At 39.1% G+C, this 14,829-nt stretch overlaps 1 protein-coding gene and 1 long non-coding RNA gene across 2 annotated transcripts in view; both read left to right on the forward strand.

Moving 5' to 3' along the window:
- Positions 1 to 14,829, forward strand: part of LOC130144671 (uncharacterized) — a 178,074-nt gene that overhangs the window by 54,972 nt on the left and 108,273 nt on the right. The gene's annotated exons all lie outside the window — the stretch shown is intronic.
- LRIT3 (leucine rich repeat, Ig-like and transmembrane domains 3) lies at positions 537 to 13,088 on the forward strand. Its single transcript, XM_056328592.1, has 4 exons — positions 537 to 723; positions 1,939 to 2,417; positions 10,427 to 10,732; positions 11,828 to 13,088. Exons 1-4 carry the CDS (start codon positions 608 to 610, stop codon positions 12,928 to 12,930), a joined length of 2,004 nt encoding a protein of 667 aa, XP_056184567.1. The 5' UTR covers positions 537 to 607; the 3' UTR covers positions 12,931 to 13,088.

A 14,829-nucleotide genomic window follows, 5' to 3' on the forward strand; every position in this document is an offset into this window, starting at 1 on the left:
ATAGATTTATTCAGGATGGAAAAGATGACTGTGTATACATCTATTTATGAATGGTAGTATGTGCACTCTTGATCATTCTCAGATTTTGAGAATAAATGTCTTCTGTTGTGTATGTATGCATCTGAAGTTTGGCTTTGTAGCGTGTAACTTATTTAAAATATATGGTGGGTTTTTTTTGTAAAAAATTGTTTTTACAGCATTTTTTAAAAGCTCTGGAATCTAGGCTTCCTATTAATTTTTAGTATTAAAGAAAGTGCCATGCGATATCCTTATATAGATTTCCTTGAGGAACTTTGGAACACTTTATGGATGGTAACTAATGCGTTGTCTCTTAGAAGGAGTAAAGAGATATTTTATTAAAACAGTCTTGAAACATGCTGGATATGATTTGAAACAGAGTGTGTTCTGACAGAATAAAGAATGAGGTGGTTTAACTGATCCCTTTCAGGATACATTTGAAGGTTAAGCAACTACAGATCTCGGCTAATCTGATGTAATCTGCTGTTACTAAATGGATGTCTACATTCACATTTGTAGCACACTGCACATGAGTGCCTAGGAATAAAGTTTTCAATTTTTGTCGTGTCAGTTCTGCTGGGAGGAAGCCATGTATCTGTTTATTTACTTCTACCTCCTAATGAACTTTTTAGAAGAAGTGCATGGGTTTTGTCCTTCACAATGCACTTGCGTTTACCATGGCAGAAGTGATGGCACTGGAACAAGGTATATATTTTATTATTTGTTATACAAGGCAATTTATAAGGGAAAGGGTTGAAGGAATTGCATTCTTATACGTTGCAAACTAGTTCTAGCATAGTTGAAATAAAGGCATATTTTACACTGGTGTTACATGGCTAGCAACATTCCTGAATAGGAGCAGATGGTGATTATAGCTTTGTACTTAGCAAATAGCTACTCCAAATCTTTGGTTTCTGCAGAAAACAATTTCTTTCTGCTCCATGATTTTCCTGCTATTGTAATGTCCTTTCTATTTCTATAATCTAGTTGTCTACTGTAAGGTGATTCTGGTTTAAATAACACAGTATTTTCTTCTTTTTTAATCTGCAGGAAAATCTCATAATTTTTGGTAATAAAGAGGTTTATTTGAAATTTGATGATCTGGATATTGCCATGTCAATTTTGGGAGATACTGTTTGTCATTGCTATTTATTGTCGCGAAGTATCTAGTATAAAGCTGCAGGAGAAGAAAGTAAAATAGAGGAAGAATATAGAGAAAAGGGGAAAAAAATCAAAGATAGGCTTATTGTGGGGAGGGGGATCTTCAAGCTAATATGTGCAAACGATGTACCCCAAAGAAACGGAAACATACTGGTTCTTGAAAATGCTGAGAAATGCTGTTTTACTGAACTGAATGGGAGCAAAAAATTCTTAGCATCTCTAAAAAGCAGGTCATTTCCACACAGACACCAGAAAGAGGGCTAGAAACCTCTCCTTTAGAGAAATATGCTAACATTTTTAATTTTCAGTCTATTCTGAAAGGTAAATATAGACAAATACTATTGAATCTTGGTCATGCAGAAAAATTAAAATTAGTAATCCAATATTCTGAATTTTAGTAAAACAGATGACATGCAGTTCCTACTTGAGATACATGCACATATTATTCCTTACACAATAGCTTCTGTTTTTCAGTTGTCAATGGAATGATGGGCAGAGGATGGTGGTTACCTGCTTTAGAATAAAGCAAGTCTAAATGTTTTAGGAAAGTATCATTGCTATTTTGTATAGAAACTTTATTTGTCTCTTCAGTTTTTAAATGTAGAGAACTGTCCTTGATTTGGCGTTTTTTATTCTGCTGGTAGTGTTGCAGAAAGTAATAGCATTTGCATTAAATCTGAAATATAAATTTCTCAAAGAAATTAAGAAATGCTATGTGTGTGGTTTTTTGTTGTTTTTTTTTTTTTTTTTTAATGGTAGGTCTGTGCTCTGTAACGATCCTGACATGTATGAAATCCCTGTGAATGTTCCTGTGGACACTGTAAAACTTCGTATAGAGAAAACTGTCATACGAAGGATTCCAACTGAAGCCTTTTACTACCTAGTAGATCTCAAATACCTGTGGGTAACTTACAACTGTGTAGCCAACATTGATATCAGCAGTTTCTATAACTTGAAACAACTACATGAGCTACGGCTGGATGGTAATCTGCTTTCGACTTTCCCTTGGGAGTCGCTGGCAGAGATGCCCAACCTAAGGATTCTTGATTTACACAACAATAAAGTGACCAGCATTCCTGCTGATGCTGGCCGGTACCTGAGAAACCTCACCTACCTGGACATATCCAGCAACAAGCTAACCACCTTGCCGTCAGACTTGATGGACATTTGGCCCCCCTTCTCAGAAGCTCTCCTGCCCAAGAACACAGATGTTCTGGTGACCCAGAGAGTCATTTTGGGTATGTTAAACAGCCTGTCTCATTCCCTATTAAAATACACCTAAATGTTAAGTTGCAAGTGAGAGCAGGTAGAGGACCAGCCCTGGGATTCAGGAGAGTGTATCTTATCCAGGTCAGTCTTCTGGTTTGTTCTATGATTATTTACTTATTTATTTTCAGTTGGTGACAGAAAACTATAAGCGGAGATAGTGATCTCCATGTATGTTGTTATCTTAAGGTAATACACCAAGTAAATTCTGTGAGATTTCAGTATGCAGGAATGCAGGCCATACGGAATACTCAATATCCATACAAATGTAGGACTTCCAAAAATTGTGTTTCTCATGACATTTCCCTCATCACTGTATGTGGCTGCAGCTGCAAGCATGTCCATTTGCAACTTTTTTCTCTAGTGGCTCCTGATGTTCATATGAAGCCTGCCCTGAGATACAGCGCTGCAGGTAGTGTTAGTGCCCCAAAAGAGGGCAGCTCTGCTCCCCCCATGACTCCTGTTAACCTTGTATTGCTCTAAAGCTGACTGATGATCCTGAATTTTTTCCCTTTTTACATGTTGAATATGAGAGAGAATTGGGATCTGATCCCTACAACTTCACAGTATTTTTTATAATATTTAAGGTAAGTATTTAAGAATAGTTTGACCAGAACCTGATTTTTTTTCATCATTTTTTTTCAACTTTCACAAACAGAACAGATGTGATAATATACTAGACTTTGTTCTTTATCTTCCACTTTCTCTCCACTTCCTAGTCTTGCAAGTAACCCCTTTCTCTTCTGCAGTCTCAGAGCATGGCTGGAACAGCTCTATCAATTGTGTTCTCTTCTGCTGCTGTTTCAATGCACGTTTTGACGCTGTTGTAGTGTAGTGTAGCAGGTGGAAGGGAGGAAAACCAGCTGGCTCTCTGCTGCAGTAGTTCTATACCCGCTGGTAAAGATCTGCCCTGCATTGTACTGCCCAGTATTTTCAATTCCTTGGTCTACATCTCCACTATTCAGAGTTCATTTTTCAGCTGCTTTGTTTCACAGCAAAAGCTGCAATCTGAAATTCTTACTCAGATGAGGTGTAACACGTAACTTCATAGATCAAGTAGGCTGAATAGGTTGCTTGCGTGGTAACTGTAGGCTTGCAGCCTTAATAGGATCTTTGTTTATTTGGGATTAAAAAAAAAGAAAAAGCTGTTAAGTTAAGCTCAGTACCCCTTTCCCTGTCCCCACACAGAAGGCTAAAGGAGGCAGTAAAGTAGGAGCTGACTGTGCTAGATATAATCCTCCTGATGATCTTGTGGGATTCCCAGAGGTTATTTGGTTTTCTTGTCTTACATAGCCCTCACCGCTTAAAAAAACAAAAAAAAAGAAGCAAACAAAAAAACCAACCCAGAAAACAAACACTAAAAAAAACCCCTGACCACACATACTCTTCTCCCCTTCCCCCTGTCAACTCTCTGCAGGCTTTGCTGGTGCAGGCACTTTGCCAGCCTCCTCTAGTCCTGGCAAACTCTCTGGTGCCAGCATTGGGTTCTCTAGAGACCTTTGGATTATTTTCATTTATGAGCTACGGACTGGATTAGAACACAGATCTCCAAAGGGGAACACACGCTGGGTTCAAACAGTGCCTCGCTTGTCTTGCTTGTTAGGTGCTGAGGGAGGCTCTGTGCAGTCAGTATGGATTTGGATCTGAGAATGCAAAATGCCAGGTAGTATTTTCATTGTGTTGTGTTCAGTAAATCTGTCTTAGGTGAGCTGTGGAATAATTGGCTGAATTTTCTTTCATTGACACCGTAGCCTTCTGATGAGTATATCCCAATGCAGACAGCAACATAAGAAACTCTATAGTGAATGAGAAACCATCCCTGTCCTCTGGAGATTACAAAGAGCAGTGCTCTTTATGTCATGGCTTATTTTCACAAGCTTACTTAGTCTCCACTAAGTGTTAAGTTTTATTATCCATATTACTGGAGTCTGCAAAGTAGTAGTTATACCACGCACACTCACTGCTGGAGGCTCATCCTTAGGCTGCTGTTGATGGACTGTTACAAAGCAGTTGTTTTTCAGGAATTAATGGCTGATAGAAACTATTAGGCCAGAAGGGTGACCTAGATGTTGAGATGTCTCTATAATGCTCCAACCAGAGGAGATGTCAGCTTAGAACAACAGGAGCAAGATGTGCGCTGTGGCATATTTTCTACTTTGACACCCCTCCTATCTGCTGGGATTGCTGGAGCCTGGGGAGAAGCATAGCCCATAGGTACTGTGCTCCTCCTCTGATATGGAGAGAAGTATCACAGAGGTATGTGATCAGGAAGGATTTTGAAAAGGCCTCTAGCCTGCTGGGATGCAGATCCAGGTGAACTGAACTGTTCCAGTTAAGTCAGCGCTGTTCTTGAAGTCTGCAGCCAGAGTCTTCTCTGGTAACCTTCTCCAGTGCTTATCCATCAGGGTAGTGAGAAAGTTTCTCTTAATATCTAACCTCAATCTCCCTTACTGCAAACTAAGCTGGTTACCTCTTGTCCTTCACAAGATGGACATATAGAAAAAATAATTACCATCTCTTATAGTAACCGGTCATATATTTTCCTTCCCTGTTCGCTGCCTTAACTAACCATACCATGCCTTTCACTGGTTTCTTATTGACTGTGAGGGTTTTGGTTTTGCTTTTTTCACATTTTCTGCCATAGTCGTAGGTTACTTTTGGACTCCTTTGGGTTTTTTGTTTTTTTTTTTTAAAAAAGTTTCTTTTAAAATGTGATGGCCACAATAGCATGCTTCAATGTTCAAGAGTGTCCTATGTGTTCCAGCTGTTCTCTGTGGGAGCATTCAGGCTGACTGATCTATGTGCCTACATGGAATGGTAACTGCAGCCCGAGCTTTGCTAGATGCTAGAACCCAGAGCAAATAAATGCTGGTTTTGTCTAGTCAGGAAAATGGCAGTCAGATTCTACTTAGTGTAAGCAGTTAGGGCTTAGGCTGGCTTCTCTCTTAGTTCTGGCAAAACAAGATTGTCATTTGTATTTAATTAACAAGACCAGCAACATCAGTGCCCCAGACTCAAATGTTTGTACATATGTATTTCTTAACACCAGGAGGAAATTCTATCTTCGGTGTCTTGACTGAGCATCAAGAAGGTTTCATGTAAGAAAAGGTTCAGGTTCCCCATGTTTACTTCAAGGACTCTTGGAGGAGCCATGGATTGCTTTTGCCAGGGGAGTGGCAGATTAGTATTTCCTTATTCCAATTAATAGTGTCTGTACTTAGGGGTTTGGGATGTTTTTATTACCTCCCAGTGAATGATATTCCTCTGTGTGAACACTACGCTAAATGAAAGAGGGTCAGGGAATGATTCCTGACCTTATGGCTAGGTGGCTCACTGGCTGTCATCCGCAAAGTTTATGGCCAGCTCTCCTTAAAGCTCACTGAATTCCACACTTTCTAAGATTTAGCCCCTGGTTTTCTGTGGGCTCTATGGGATGCTGCAGTGACTCTAAAATGTAACTGGGTGTGGGGCTGTGTTTTTTCTTCAGACTGCCTGAAGTAATGTGAGGGTTGCATTGCAACCCATAGAACTGTGCTTTTGTCATATGAAATAGCAAGGGTATGTTGTATGCCTGATGGGCTGATAGGCATGCAGGGTAGTTTGGAGGTGCAAAGCCTGCTGCATTTACACTGGGGGCAAGAACAGGGTAGAGCGAGCAGTCCTTGGTGTGTTCTCATCCACAAGCATTTCAGGGAGCAATTCCTGGAGTGCAAACTGTCCCTGGAGCCATTTCTGTCTTTGTCTTGGAGAGTGCCCTTTGGAACAGTTCAAAACAAAGCTGTAGAGTGAGCTGACAGTTAAGCAGTGGAGATGATCGAGAGACCAGTGTGTGAGTTCACCTGGCCCTCTCTTGGTTACCTCTGGAGCTATAGCCTAATACTTTGATCCAAGGCACAGCTAAGTTTCAGCATTGGCTGCTGTACAGAGATTGAAATTTCTGGCGTGAATGGTGGCAGTAGCATTTTCCATATGGAAAATTACCTCTAGTGAGTCACTGAGAGGAACAGAGGAATCCAGTATTTGATAGAGTGGGAATTAGATGAGATCTTGTCTCTATTGCATGTAGAGGTGCCATAAATTTGAAATGCTGCAGGTCCATCAGGCTCCCAGCCGTTATGCTGGGTCATTGGGTATATGCTGCTTTTCCTGAAACTACTTCCTAGCAATTACCGTGTGCAGGAAATGCTGGGACACAGTGTAGGGACTTCAGTTGGGGGAGAGCCTTGGGTAGGTTGGCCCAAGCTGTGGTGAATATTTCCATTGGCCCAAAACTTGAATATTTCACATACTGCCATTTTACAGCAACTGAAAAGCAGTATATTATACAAGTTATGGTCTGAGACTGGTTACTGATTTACAAAGGAAATTTCACTCGTAGCTATTTAGAATGCTAAAGTCCATATTGACACAGTATGGGGAAACCTTGCTTACTGACAAGACTGCAAAAATGTGCATCCACAGACACACACATACATATATTTGCCATTGTACATGCAAGCATACATAAAAAGGTATGAGAGTAAATTTAAAACATGCTAAATATAGAATCAAGGTTTTTAGAGCAATTTATAATCCATATTTAATGTTAAAATACACTGCATTAGTATATTGCAAAGTGTGAATATTTATCAATGTTTGTTTTGCTTTGGTTAGTATTTCTTTTTCAGGTCAACAAGCTGCCTTAATATTTCTGCAAAAGAATCCAGCATTTATAAAGACTCAGTGTTCCATCAGATACACAGGCTGTTGGAGACTTAGAATTATTTTTCTTTTCTCTTCTTAGGAAATTCTTGTCCTGAGGGGATTCCATCTCATTCCTTTATTAAAGCTCTCAGGTTTTTCTCCAGTTTCTTAGTATTCCCCCCTTTTTTAACCCTTTTAAAATTCTTTCCTATATTTGTTCTCACTTTTTTACCATGTTGTAAACACAAGCTGTTAAATTTTGGAATACCCTTTGTAGTTTGGAAACTAAGTTTGTGTTCCCATTTCCATTCTCTTCAATAGCTAACTGAAGCATAATCAAATTCAATGTTTTATCCTTGCTTCCAACTCAATATTATTTGCATTTTTTCATTTTGGGGATCCATGTGACTTGATGACTTACAATGGCTGTGCATCTTTGCTAAAAATAATGTGACTACTGTCAGATATTGGCAAGACACAGATAAAGGCAAGGAAGGAACTCCTGCAGCTATATACATTATATGTATTTATATGTAAGCTCTGTTTCTTTAGCCAGTTTGACTGCGAAGTGCGATGGATGGGGAAGATGAAGTGACTAGCAGAAATAATGCACTTTCTATGCACCAGAGCATGGAAGTGCAGAGTCTTCTGGGACTACAGCTTTCTTCTAAAGCTGGAACCAGGCCATCAGAATGGTCTGAGATGGTCAAACCTGTGTCCCAGACTGGACTAAACAACCATCCAGTCTAAGGGCTATTAATCTCTTCTTCATTGTTCTTCCTATTTTGTCAATTTCTGATACTTACTGTAAAAACTTTGGGTCTTCGTTGGGACACTGGGAGAATATGAAGACCATGTATTTATTTATATATATATATATAAAAGGAGAAATTTCTTCACAAAAAGGGTTTTCAGGAACTGGAACAGGCTGCTCAGGGAAGTGATTGAGTCACCATCCTTGGAGGTATTTAAAAGACATGTAGGTGTGGCACTTAAGGACATGGTTTAGTGATGGACTTGGCAGTGCTATGTTCACAGTTGGACTTGATAATTTTAAGGGTATCTTCCAACCTAAATGATTCTATGGTTCAGTTTGAAAGGCCTTAAGCGCTGCTAGTAGTATTAGAAACAATAATAAACCCCATGCTTTCCTGCAGTAAAGCTTGCAGGGTGCAGAAGGTCACAGAAGAAATATTTTTGGTAGTGTTCGGTGTAAGGGAGGATCTGCTGCCTGGTATGTGGGATGGGAGCCCTACTGATGCTGCAGATCTGTTCTGATTAATGCTGTGGACCCAAAGTTCCTGCCCTGCTGCTGGCTTGTAGCACAGCTGCCCCATGCTTCTGTCCTCTAGATAGCACAGGGGCCACACTGGGAGTTCACATGCATTTTAGCAACTTTTATTACAGAGGATCTCTGGCAGCTGAGCCTTGGTTCAAGGGAATTCTGTCTTCCCTTTTATACCTTAGTGGAGTTTAATTTTCAAATGCTTATATAGTCTCTTTCTTAGTGTAGTGAGGAAAACTGACCCCTTATAAACAAGTGAGAAAGGAAAAAAAAAATACTACAGGAGTATCTTCTCAACTTGTTCTAACTACAAACTAAAGCTTCCCTAATTTAGAAGATGAGCACAAATAGTTACATACATGTGCTTGATTGGGCTGAATTTTTATGAGCACAAACAGTTGATGTGCCTAGACATAAATGGAAAACATTCAAATGGTGTCTCTTTTGCTTATGAATACATGTGAGGTTCACAGGAAATTTTAAATATTTTTTTAATAATCTCTTAAAGCAGTTGCTGATAGACTTTCCTTGGTTTCTCCTTCTCTGTTCCAGCAGACAATAAGTAGTGAATAGATGTAAAATCTCTTATGTCTGGAGGGGGTGAAATTGGATTGTGATGTCAAAGTCGTGGAATCTCTTCAGGTCAAGTCTTGTTTTAAAGAGCAGGGATTAATTGGAGTTTACCACAGTTTTAACCAATCACTGCCATTGTGCTTAAAATAACCTAATCTTGGTCAGGCGATAAAACAACGCAGTAATTAATTATTCATGTATTCTTTCATCTACAGGTTTCTTCCAGAACAAAAAGCAGAGTTTTTCCATCAGTTATTTTGACATTTCCCAAAAATACAAACTGAATAATATTAGTAGGTTAGGTGGTTTGGGTTTTTTTTTTGCTTTCATTTTGGTTACAGTGAAGGGTTTTTACATACCATCACTTGTTTCAGCCTATAAATTCTGTTTGTTCTTAACACTCCCACCCACCCCCCAAAAAAACAATGGTATGCCCAAAAGTATATAAGTCAAATGAGAAAATATTTCAACTCATGGATGCTATGCTGTGTGGTGTTTTGCCTGGTGAAGCCGCTGTTGCTCTATGAAGGTCAGCATAGCCGAGTAATCGATACCAGCTGAGGATTTAGGCTTATATTGCTCTGAAGTGGCTTCTCTCTTTCACCATAGCAAGTTCACCAAGAGGGAGAAGCCTTTCATTCAAAGACTTTGGAATCAAGAAGCAAATGTTATAGCCTCTAACAGAGGAGGAGAGATAGTGTTCTTGTGTGCCATCATAAAGACATTGTAGCCGTTGGGGGGGTTTCAGGGTCCTTCCTATTTTCTACTCTTCTGCTATTCTTTTTGAATGTGTTTCAGAGGTTGTCCTAAATTGAAGCCATATTTCTAGGAATACTGGTATAGTTCAGAGCTAGATAAGAATTTTACTGGTCTAAAGCTTTTTCTCCTTAGCCTTTATCCTTTTTTCAAGGGGTAGAGATGCTGGTGTAAGATCTCAACTCTTAAATCATGATGTTCCCTACAAACGTTGAAAACAGGGTCTGTAAAGATCAAACTGTAAAAGCCCAAAGAAAGACTAAGAGCAGAGCAGAGTGACAGGATGCAATAGCCCTGAGAAGCTATCTTTCCAGAAGGCACAGGCAGGTGAAAATGTATCATCAGTCTTAAGACATCTTTTCAAAGTGTTTTTTCCTAGATAAACGGCAAAGCTAAGCAAAGGTAGTGCCAGTATATTACTATGCTCTTGTAAATTTCTGTGAAGAAAAATTTTAGCTTAATAAACATTCATACTGTTCTTCCTCACCTCTGCAAAAACCATTAGATCCCCCACCATCAGATGAACAAAAAAGACAAATTGAACGAGAAAAGTTTAACTCAGAATAGGTCCATGGCCCCCCTTGAATGTACTTAGTTGCAGTCATGTGTCATAATATAATCACAATATATTGCCTGACAGCTTTATAATTTGTTCTTCTTTCCCCGATTCCCTCTCTGTTTCAGGTTTGCAGGACAACCCATGGTTTTGTGACTGTCGCATTTCGAAGCTAATTGAATTTTCCAAAATTGTGGACAACTCGGTTGTACTTCTTGATCCATTGGTTTCATGTAGCGGACCTGAGAGTCTGGCAGGAATCTTGTTCCAGAGAGCTGAGTTAGAGCAGTGTCTTAAGCCATCCGTGATGACATCAGCAACAAAAATCACTTCCCCACTGGGAAGCAACGTTCTGTTGCGCTGTGATGCAACTGGGTACCCAACACCGCAGCTTACTTGGACTAGGTCAGACAATATACCGGTGAACTATACAGGTATAGTTGCTCTTTTATAGGAAATGGGAGAGCCTGAAATTGTTGGGTTGCTTGTGCTTTGAGATCATTACAATGAGTAACAATGGACCAGGTACTGCACCAAGCTGGCAATTGTGCCTGTGCAACAGCTGTTACGAAATTCATTCTCTAGGTCTTGGTCTGAACAGGTCCAACAGGTTGTTCTAGCCTGGATGCGGTCTGTGATAAGAACGGTGTGTGGAGGGGGGAAGTGGATGAAGCGGAGGAAGGATAAAGGAAAATGGAGGCTGGGATAGTTGGGCCTTAACTCAGAAGGTGAAAAACGGGAAGGAAAATTTGTTAACTGGAATCGCCGTTTTGGTTCAAAAAGTTCATATTAAAAAAGCTAGTGAGGCCATAACTGAGCCACTTAAAACTCAACATTGTAAACAGGATTTTCCAAAATCACATTTTCTATGTTATTTGCAAATGTTTCTTGTCTATTTGCAACATCTGTCTTGAATGCTAAAGTGGCTGTGATTGCCTGATATCATTTTGGCTGCTATGATAGATATTTATACAGTAACTTACATGTAAAAAATGTTTCGTGTTTTTTTCATTTTCATTTCATTCATAACATACAACTACCAAGTAGTCAGCAGTTATCTTAAATCATACATCTGAAGAAGGTAGTAGTCCAAAGTACTGAAATATCTTAAGACAAAGGTAATTTCCAAAAATGTTTTAAATGGCTAATGTGTTCAGTGTCACTTGAAGTAGTGAGACTTTTATTTCCTAGTCACTTAACAGCTTTAAGATATTTGATTTCTCTTTATGTGGTTTTGTTCTACTTAGGGAAATTGCAAATTATATTGTAATTCCTCCAGACATCCAATTCCATTTTGAGCACTGAGCACTTTTTCTGCAATAATATAATATGGCAGGGAGTTCCATAGCTGGTGTGGTTTGATTTGGTTTTTTGATTTCTTTTTGTGTGTGCCTTTTTTTTTTTTCCTTTAAACTAAGTCTAATACATGTGATTCCTTCGGGCAGAAATAAGGGAAGAAGTAGTCTAATAATGTTCACTTTCTCTTTAGCTCCCTCTTATAATGTTTTACTCTTTACATTTTCTTGTAGTAATTCAAGAAACACCCGGAGAGGGTGTCAGGTGGTCCATAATAAGCTTGACAGGGATTTCATACAAGGACGCAGGAGAATACAGATGTAAAGCCAAGAACTTAGCAGGAATGTCAGAAGCTGCTGTTGCTGTCACAGTGGTTGGTGTAATTACTACAACTGTGTCCCCACAGAAGTATGTAAGGAAGCAAGAGGCAGAGGGACAGAATACAACTCAGGAGGAATCCAAGCAGGAACCTGAGCAGACAACCATACCTCTTCTCACCACAGCCACCACCACAGCACTGGTTAGCACTGAAAGATCAACGAGCATCAGGCTTACTGACAAGAAGCAATCCAGGCCTGTGATAGATGGAAAGAAAAATCCAAAGGCAGTGACAAATGGAAACAAAAAGCAGGCTGGGGAGGTAAGCAAGAAGGGTGAGGAGACGAAACAGACTGGGGAGGTGAGCAAGAAAGGTGAGGAAACTTCATTGAATACAGCAGGTATGGATGAGCAGAATGTTACTGTAAAAAACCTAAGGGTGATCAGTGAAACTGATGAAAGAGTGACCTTAACTTGGAAAACTGTCAATGCCACAAGCAACTCTGCAGTGACTGTGTTATACTCAAAGTATGGTGAGAAAGATATGTTGCCTCTGAGCACTGATTCTAGCAAAAACAAAGTCACGATTGATGGTTTGCAACCAAGTACTCAATATATGGCATGTGTCTCGCCCAAAGGAGTGCCACCTACAGAAGAGCAGTGCATTATTTTCTCCACTGATGGGTTAAACAATGAAGAGAGCTCTCAGTTTTCAATTCTGATATTGGCCAGCAGTGCAGCATGTGTGGTTGTTTTACCTTTGATACTTTTCTTACTCTACAAAGTTTTAAAACTTCATGTGAAACCAAAAACTGCCAAGGAAGCTGAACTTGCAAAAGAGACCTATGTGAAATTTGAAACACTATCTCTGAAGCCTCGAACAGTAAATACAGGAGAGCAGCTCTGGGCACGAAGGTACACAGATGAGTCGGAAAGACTTCTCCTTTGTTCTAGGTCAAGCATGGATTCTCAAATGACCTTCAAAAGTGAGGGTTCTAGGTCTGAGTATCTGTGTTGAACATGGGTGACGGTGGAGGAGATGGCATATACAATAGGTAAAATTAATCCAGAATGATGATACTGCACCTGGAAGCAGGTTGGTGCTAGGTGGTGGTCACAATATGTTATCTGATGTAATACAGTCTACTGGACGGGTAGGGTGGTGGGTGGGAGGGAGAATAGAAGAGAGATGTTGCCTCTTCATTTTCTTTTTTTATGTTTGTGACTTTGCATGTGAAGGAATGATGTTCTTCAAAAGATAAATACATCATGAAATGGTTGCCGGGTTAAAGATCTTCTATACTTTGTTTTCATTAAAACATCATTCTGTTTTCTCTTCTCTCATTTTACTGTATGATGTGCTAGTTGCATGTATCAAACATTAATCACAACTTTCGTGAAAACTTACGTACTTAAAAATAATAGGAAAACGGTTTACATCTATTGAGGTCAACATTTTATTTAAAAATTTGAGTTTTCTTCTGACATCAGCTTTGAGATGTCATTCAGCTCTGTTTGTACAGTATCTTGGACTGGAGTTATTTTCGGGCCAATCAAGGCTGAAGCTAGGTAGCCATAGCTTATGGACTCTTGAGAGGTACAATACACATATCGTCATTTTGCAGATGCTGTGGCAAAGGTGCTTCTGTAGTGTTCTGAAGCTCAGGTAAGATATCATTATGAGTAACTCTGTGAGAGATACTAGATATTAATAATGTTAACTTACATCAAATGATCTTATTGCGAAATCTCAGCCTTAGAATTTACTTGGATGCATTTGTCTATATACCTCAATTCCAGAAATCTGTACAGAAAATTTCGTGGCACTGTGTAATACAACACACACTCATATATTACATAGATTTTGCACAATATTATGTACTACAGTGTAGTAATATAATACATTTCGAGATACAGTATGAGGAGGTCTTGTCCTCAGGTCATGTTGGATGTGTAATGAAGTTTGATGAGCATAGTGAAAGTTAATTGTGAACATGCTTCCCAATGTCTAAAAAAATCAGGTATTAATAGTAACGATGAATGCAGAATTGCCTATTAATGATAATAATGAATTGTCTATTCTAAGGCTGCTTTTTTATTGCCTGAAGTAAATAACAGTGTTTATTGTTGTAGGTTTAGATATTGTGGTTAGGAGTACGTATGAATTGAGAACCACAGCTTTTCCTAAAAGTTACAACTGCATTGTTTTCTTGGACTTTTCTATGTCTAGAAAAACTGTTTGTTTTGTTAGGAAGCTGGGAATCTTTTCATTCCAGAGGGAGAAATATTACCCAAAGCTACAAACCACAGCTTAGGTAGTTAACTTTATAATAGTGGCATTTCTTGGTGTCGCTAGTGTAGGATTAAATTTTGCCTGCTGGAATGCTAGAGAGCTTATTTTGTAAGGCGTAGGTTGGAGAGAGGAAAACACTTTGTCAAAAAACCTCCAACATGAAATCACAGCAGAAAATGAAGATGTTGAAAAAATCTCCATGGTATTTACATGATGGTGCTTGATGGCCAGGCATAATAGAATAAGTCTTTGAGACCATGGGAGCTGTAGTAACAAAGCAGTTGAGATGTTCAAAAGTGCAAAATTAGCTTACCTTAATATACTTTTAGAGGTAACCTTGGTGTTCCTTGCTGTATTACTAGTATGTGTGGTTAAAACCCGATGTTTCTTCTTTTTCCATGAGTGCAGTGAAAATGGTTTTAGTTTTCTGAGTGGAATATTTTTACTTTGGCATTTTTTTTTTAATTCAGGATTTTTTTTAGGGAAATCAGATTCTTTTTTGTGTCAAAACCAAGGTTCATCTGACAAGCAGTTTATGATAAACTAAATGTTTAACAAGACCTGAAGTGTTACGGTATTTGCCTTCCAATTCTGTATAGATAGTGTAGCCACTAGTTGCTGCTG

Source organism: Falco biarmicus, chromosome 1 (genome assembly GCF_023638135.1).
Source record: "Falco biarmicus isolate bFalBia1 chromosome 1, bFalBia1.pri, whole genome shotgun sequence".
Lineage (NCBI taxonomy): Eukaryota > Metazoa > Chordata > Aves > Falconiformes > Falconidae > Falco > Falco biarmicus.

What these genes read in the sequence shown, in the direction of transcription:
- LRIT3 (XM_056328592.1), top strand. Translation starts at nt 608, where the DNA reads ATGTATCTGTTTATTTACTTCTACCTCCTAATGAACTTTTTAGAAGAA. An exon ending in AGTGATGGCACTGGAACAAG is followed by an intron (nt 724 to 1,938) that starts GTATATATTTTA and finishes TTTTAATGGTAG; the next exon opens with GTCTGTGCTCTGTAACGATC. An exon ending in TATACCGGTGAACTATACAG is followed by an intron (nt 10,733 to 11,827) that starts GTATAGTTGCTC and finishes ATTTTCTTGTAG; the next exon opens with TAATTCAAGAAACACCCGGA.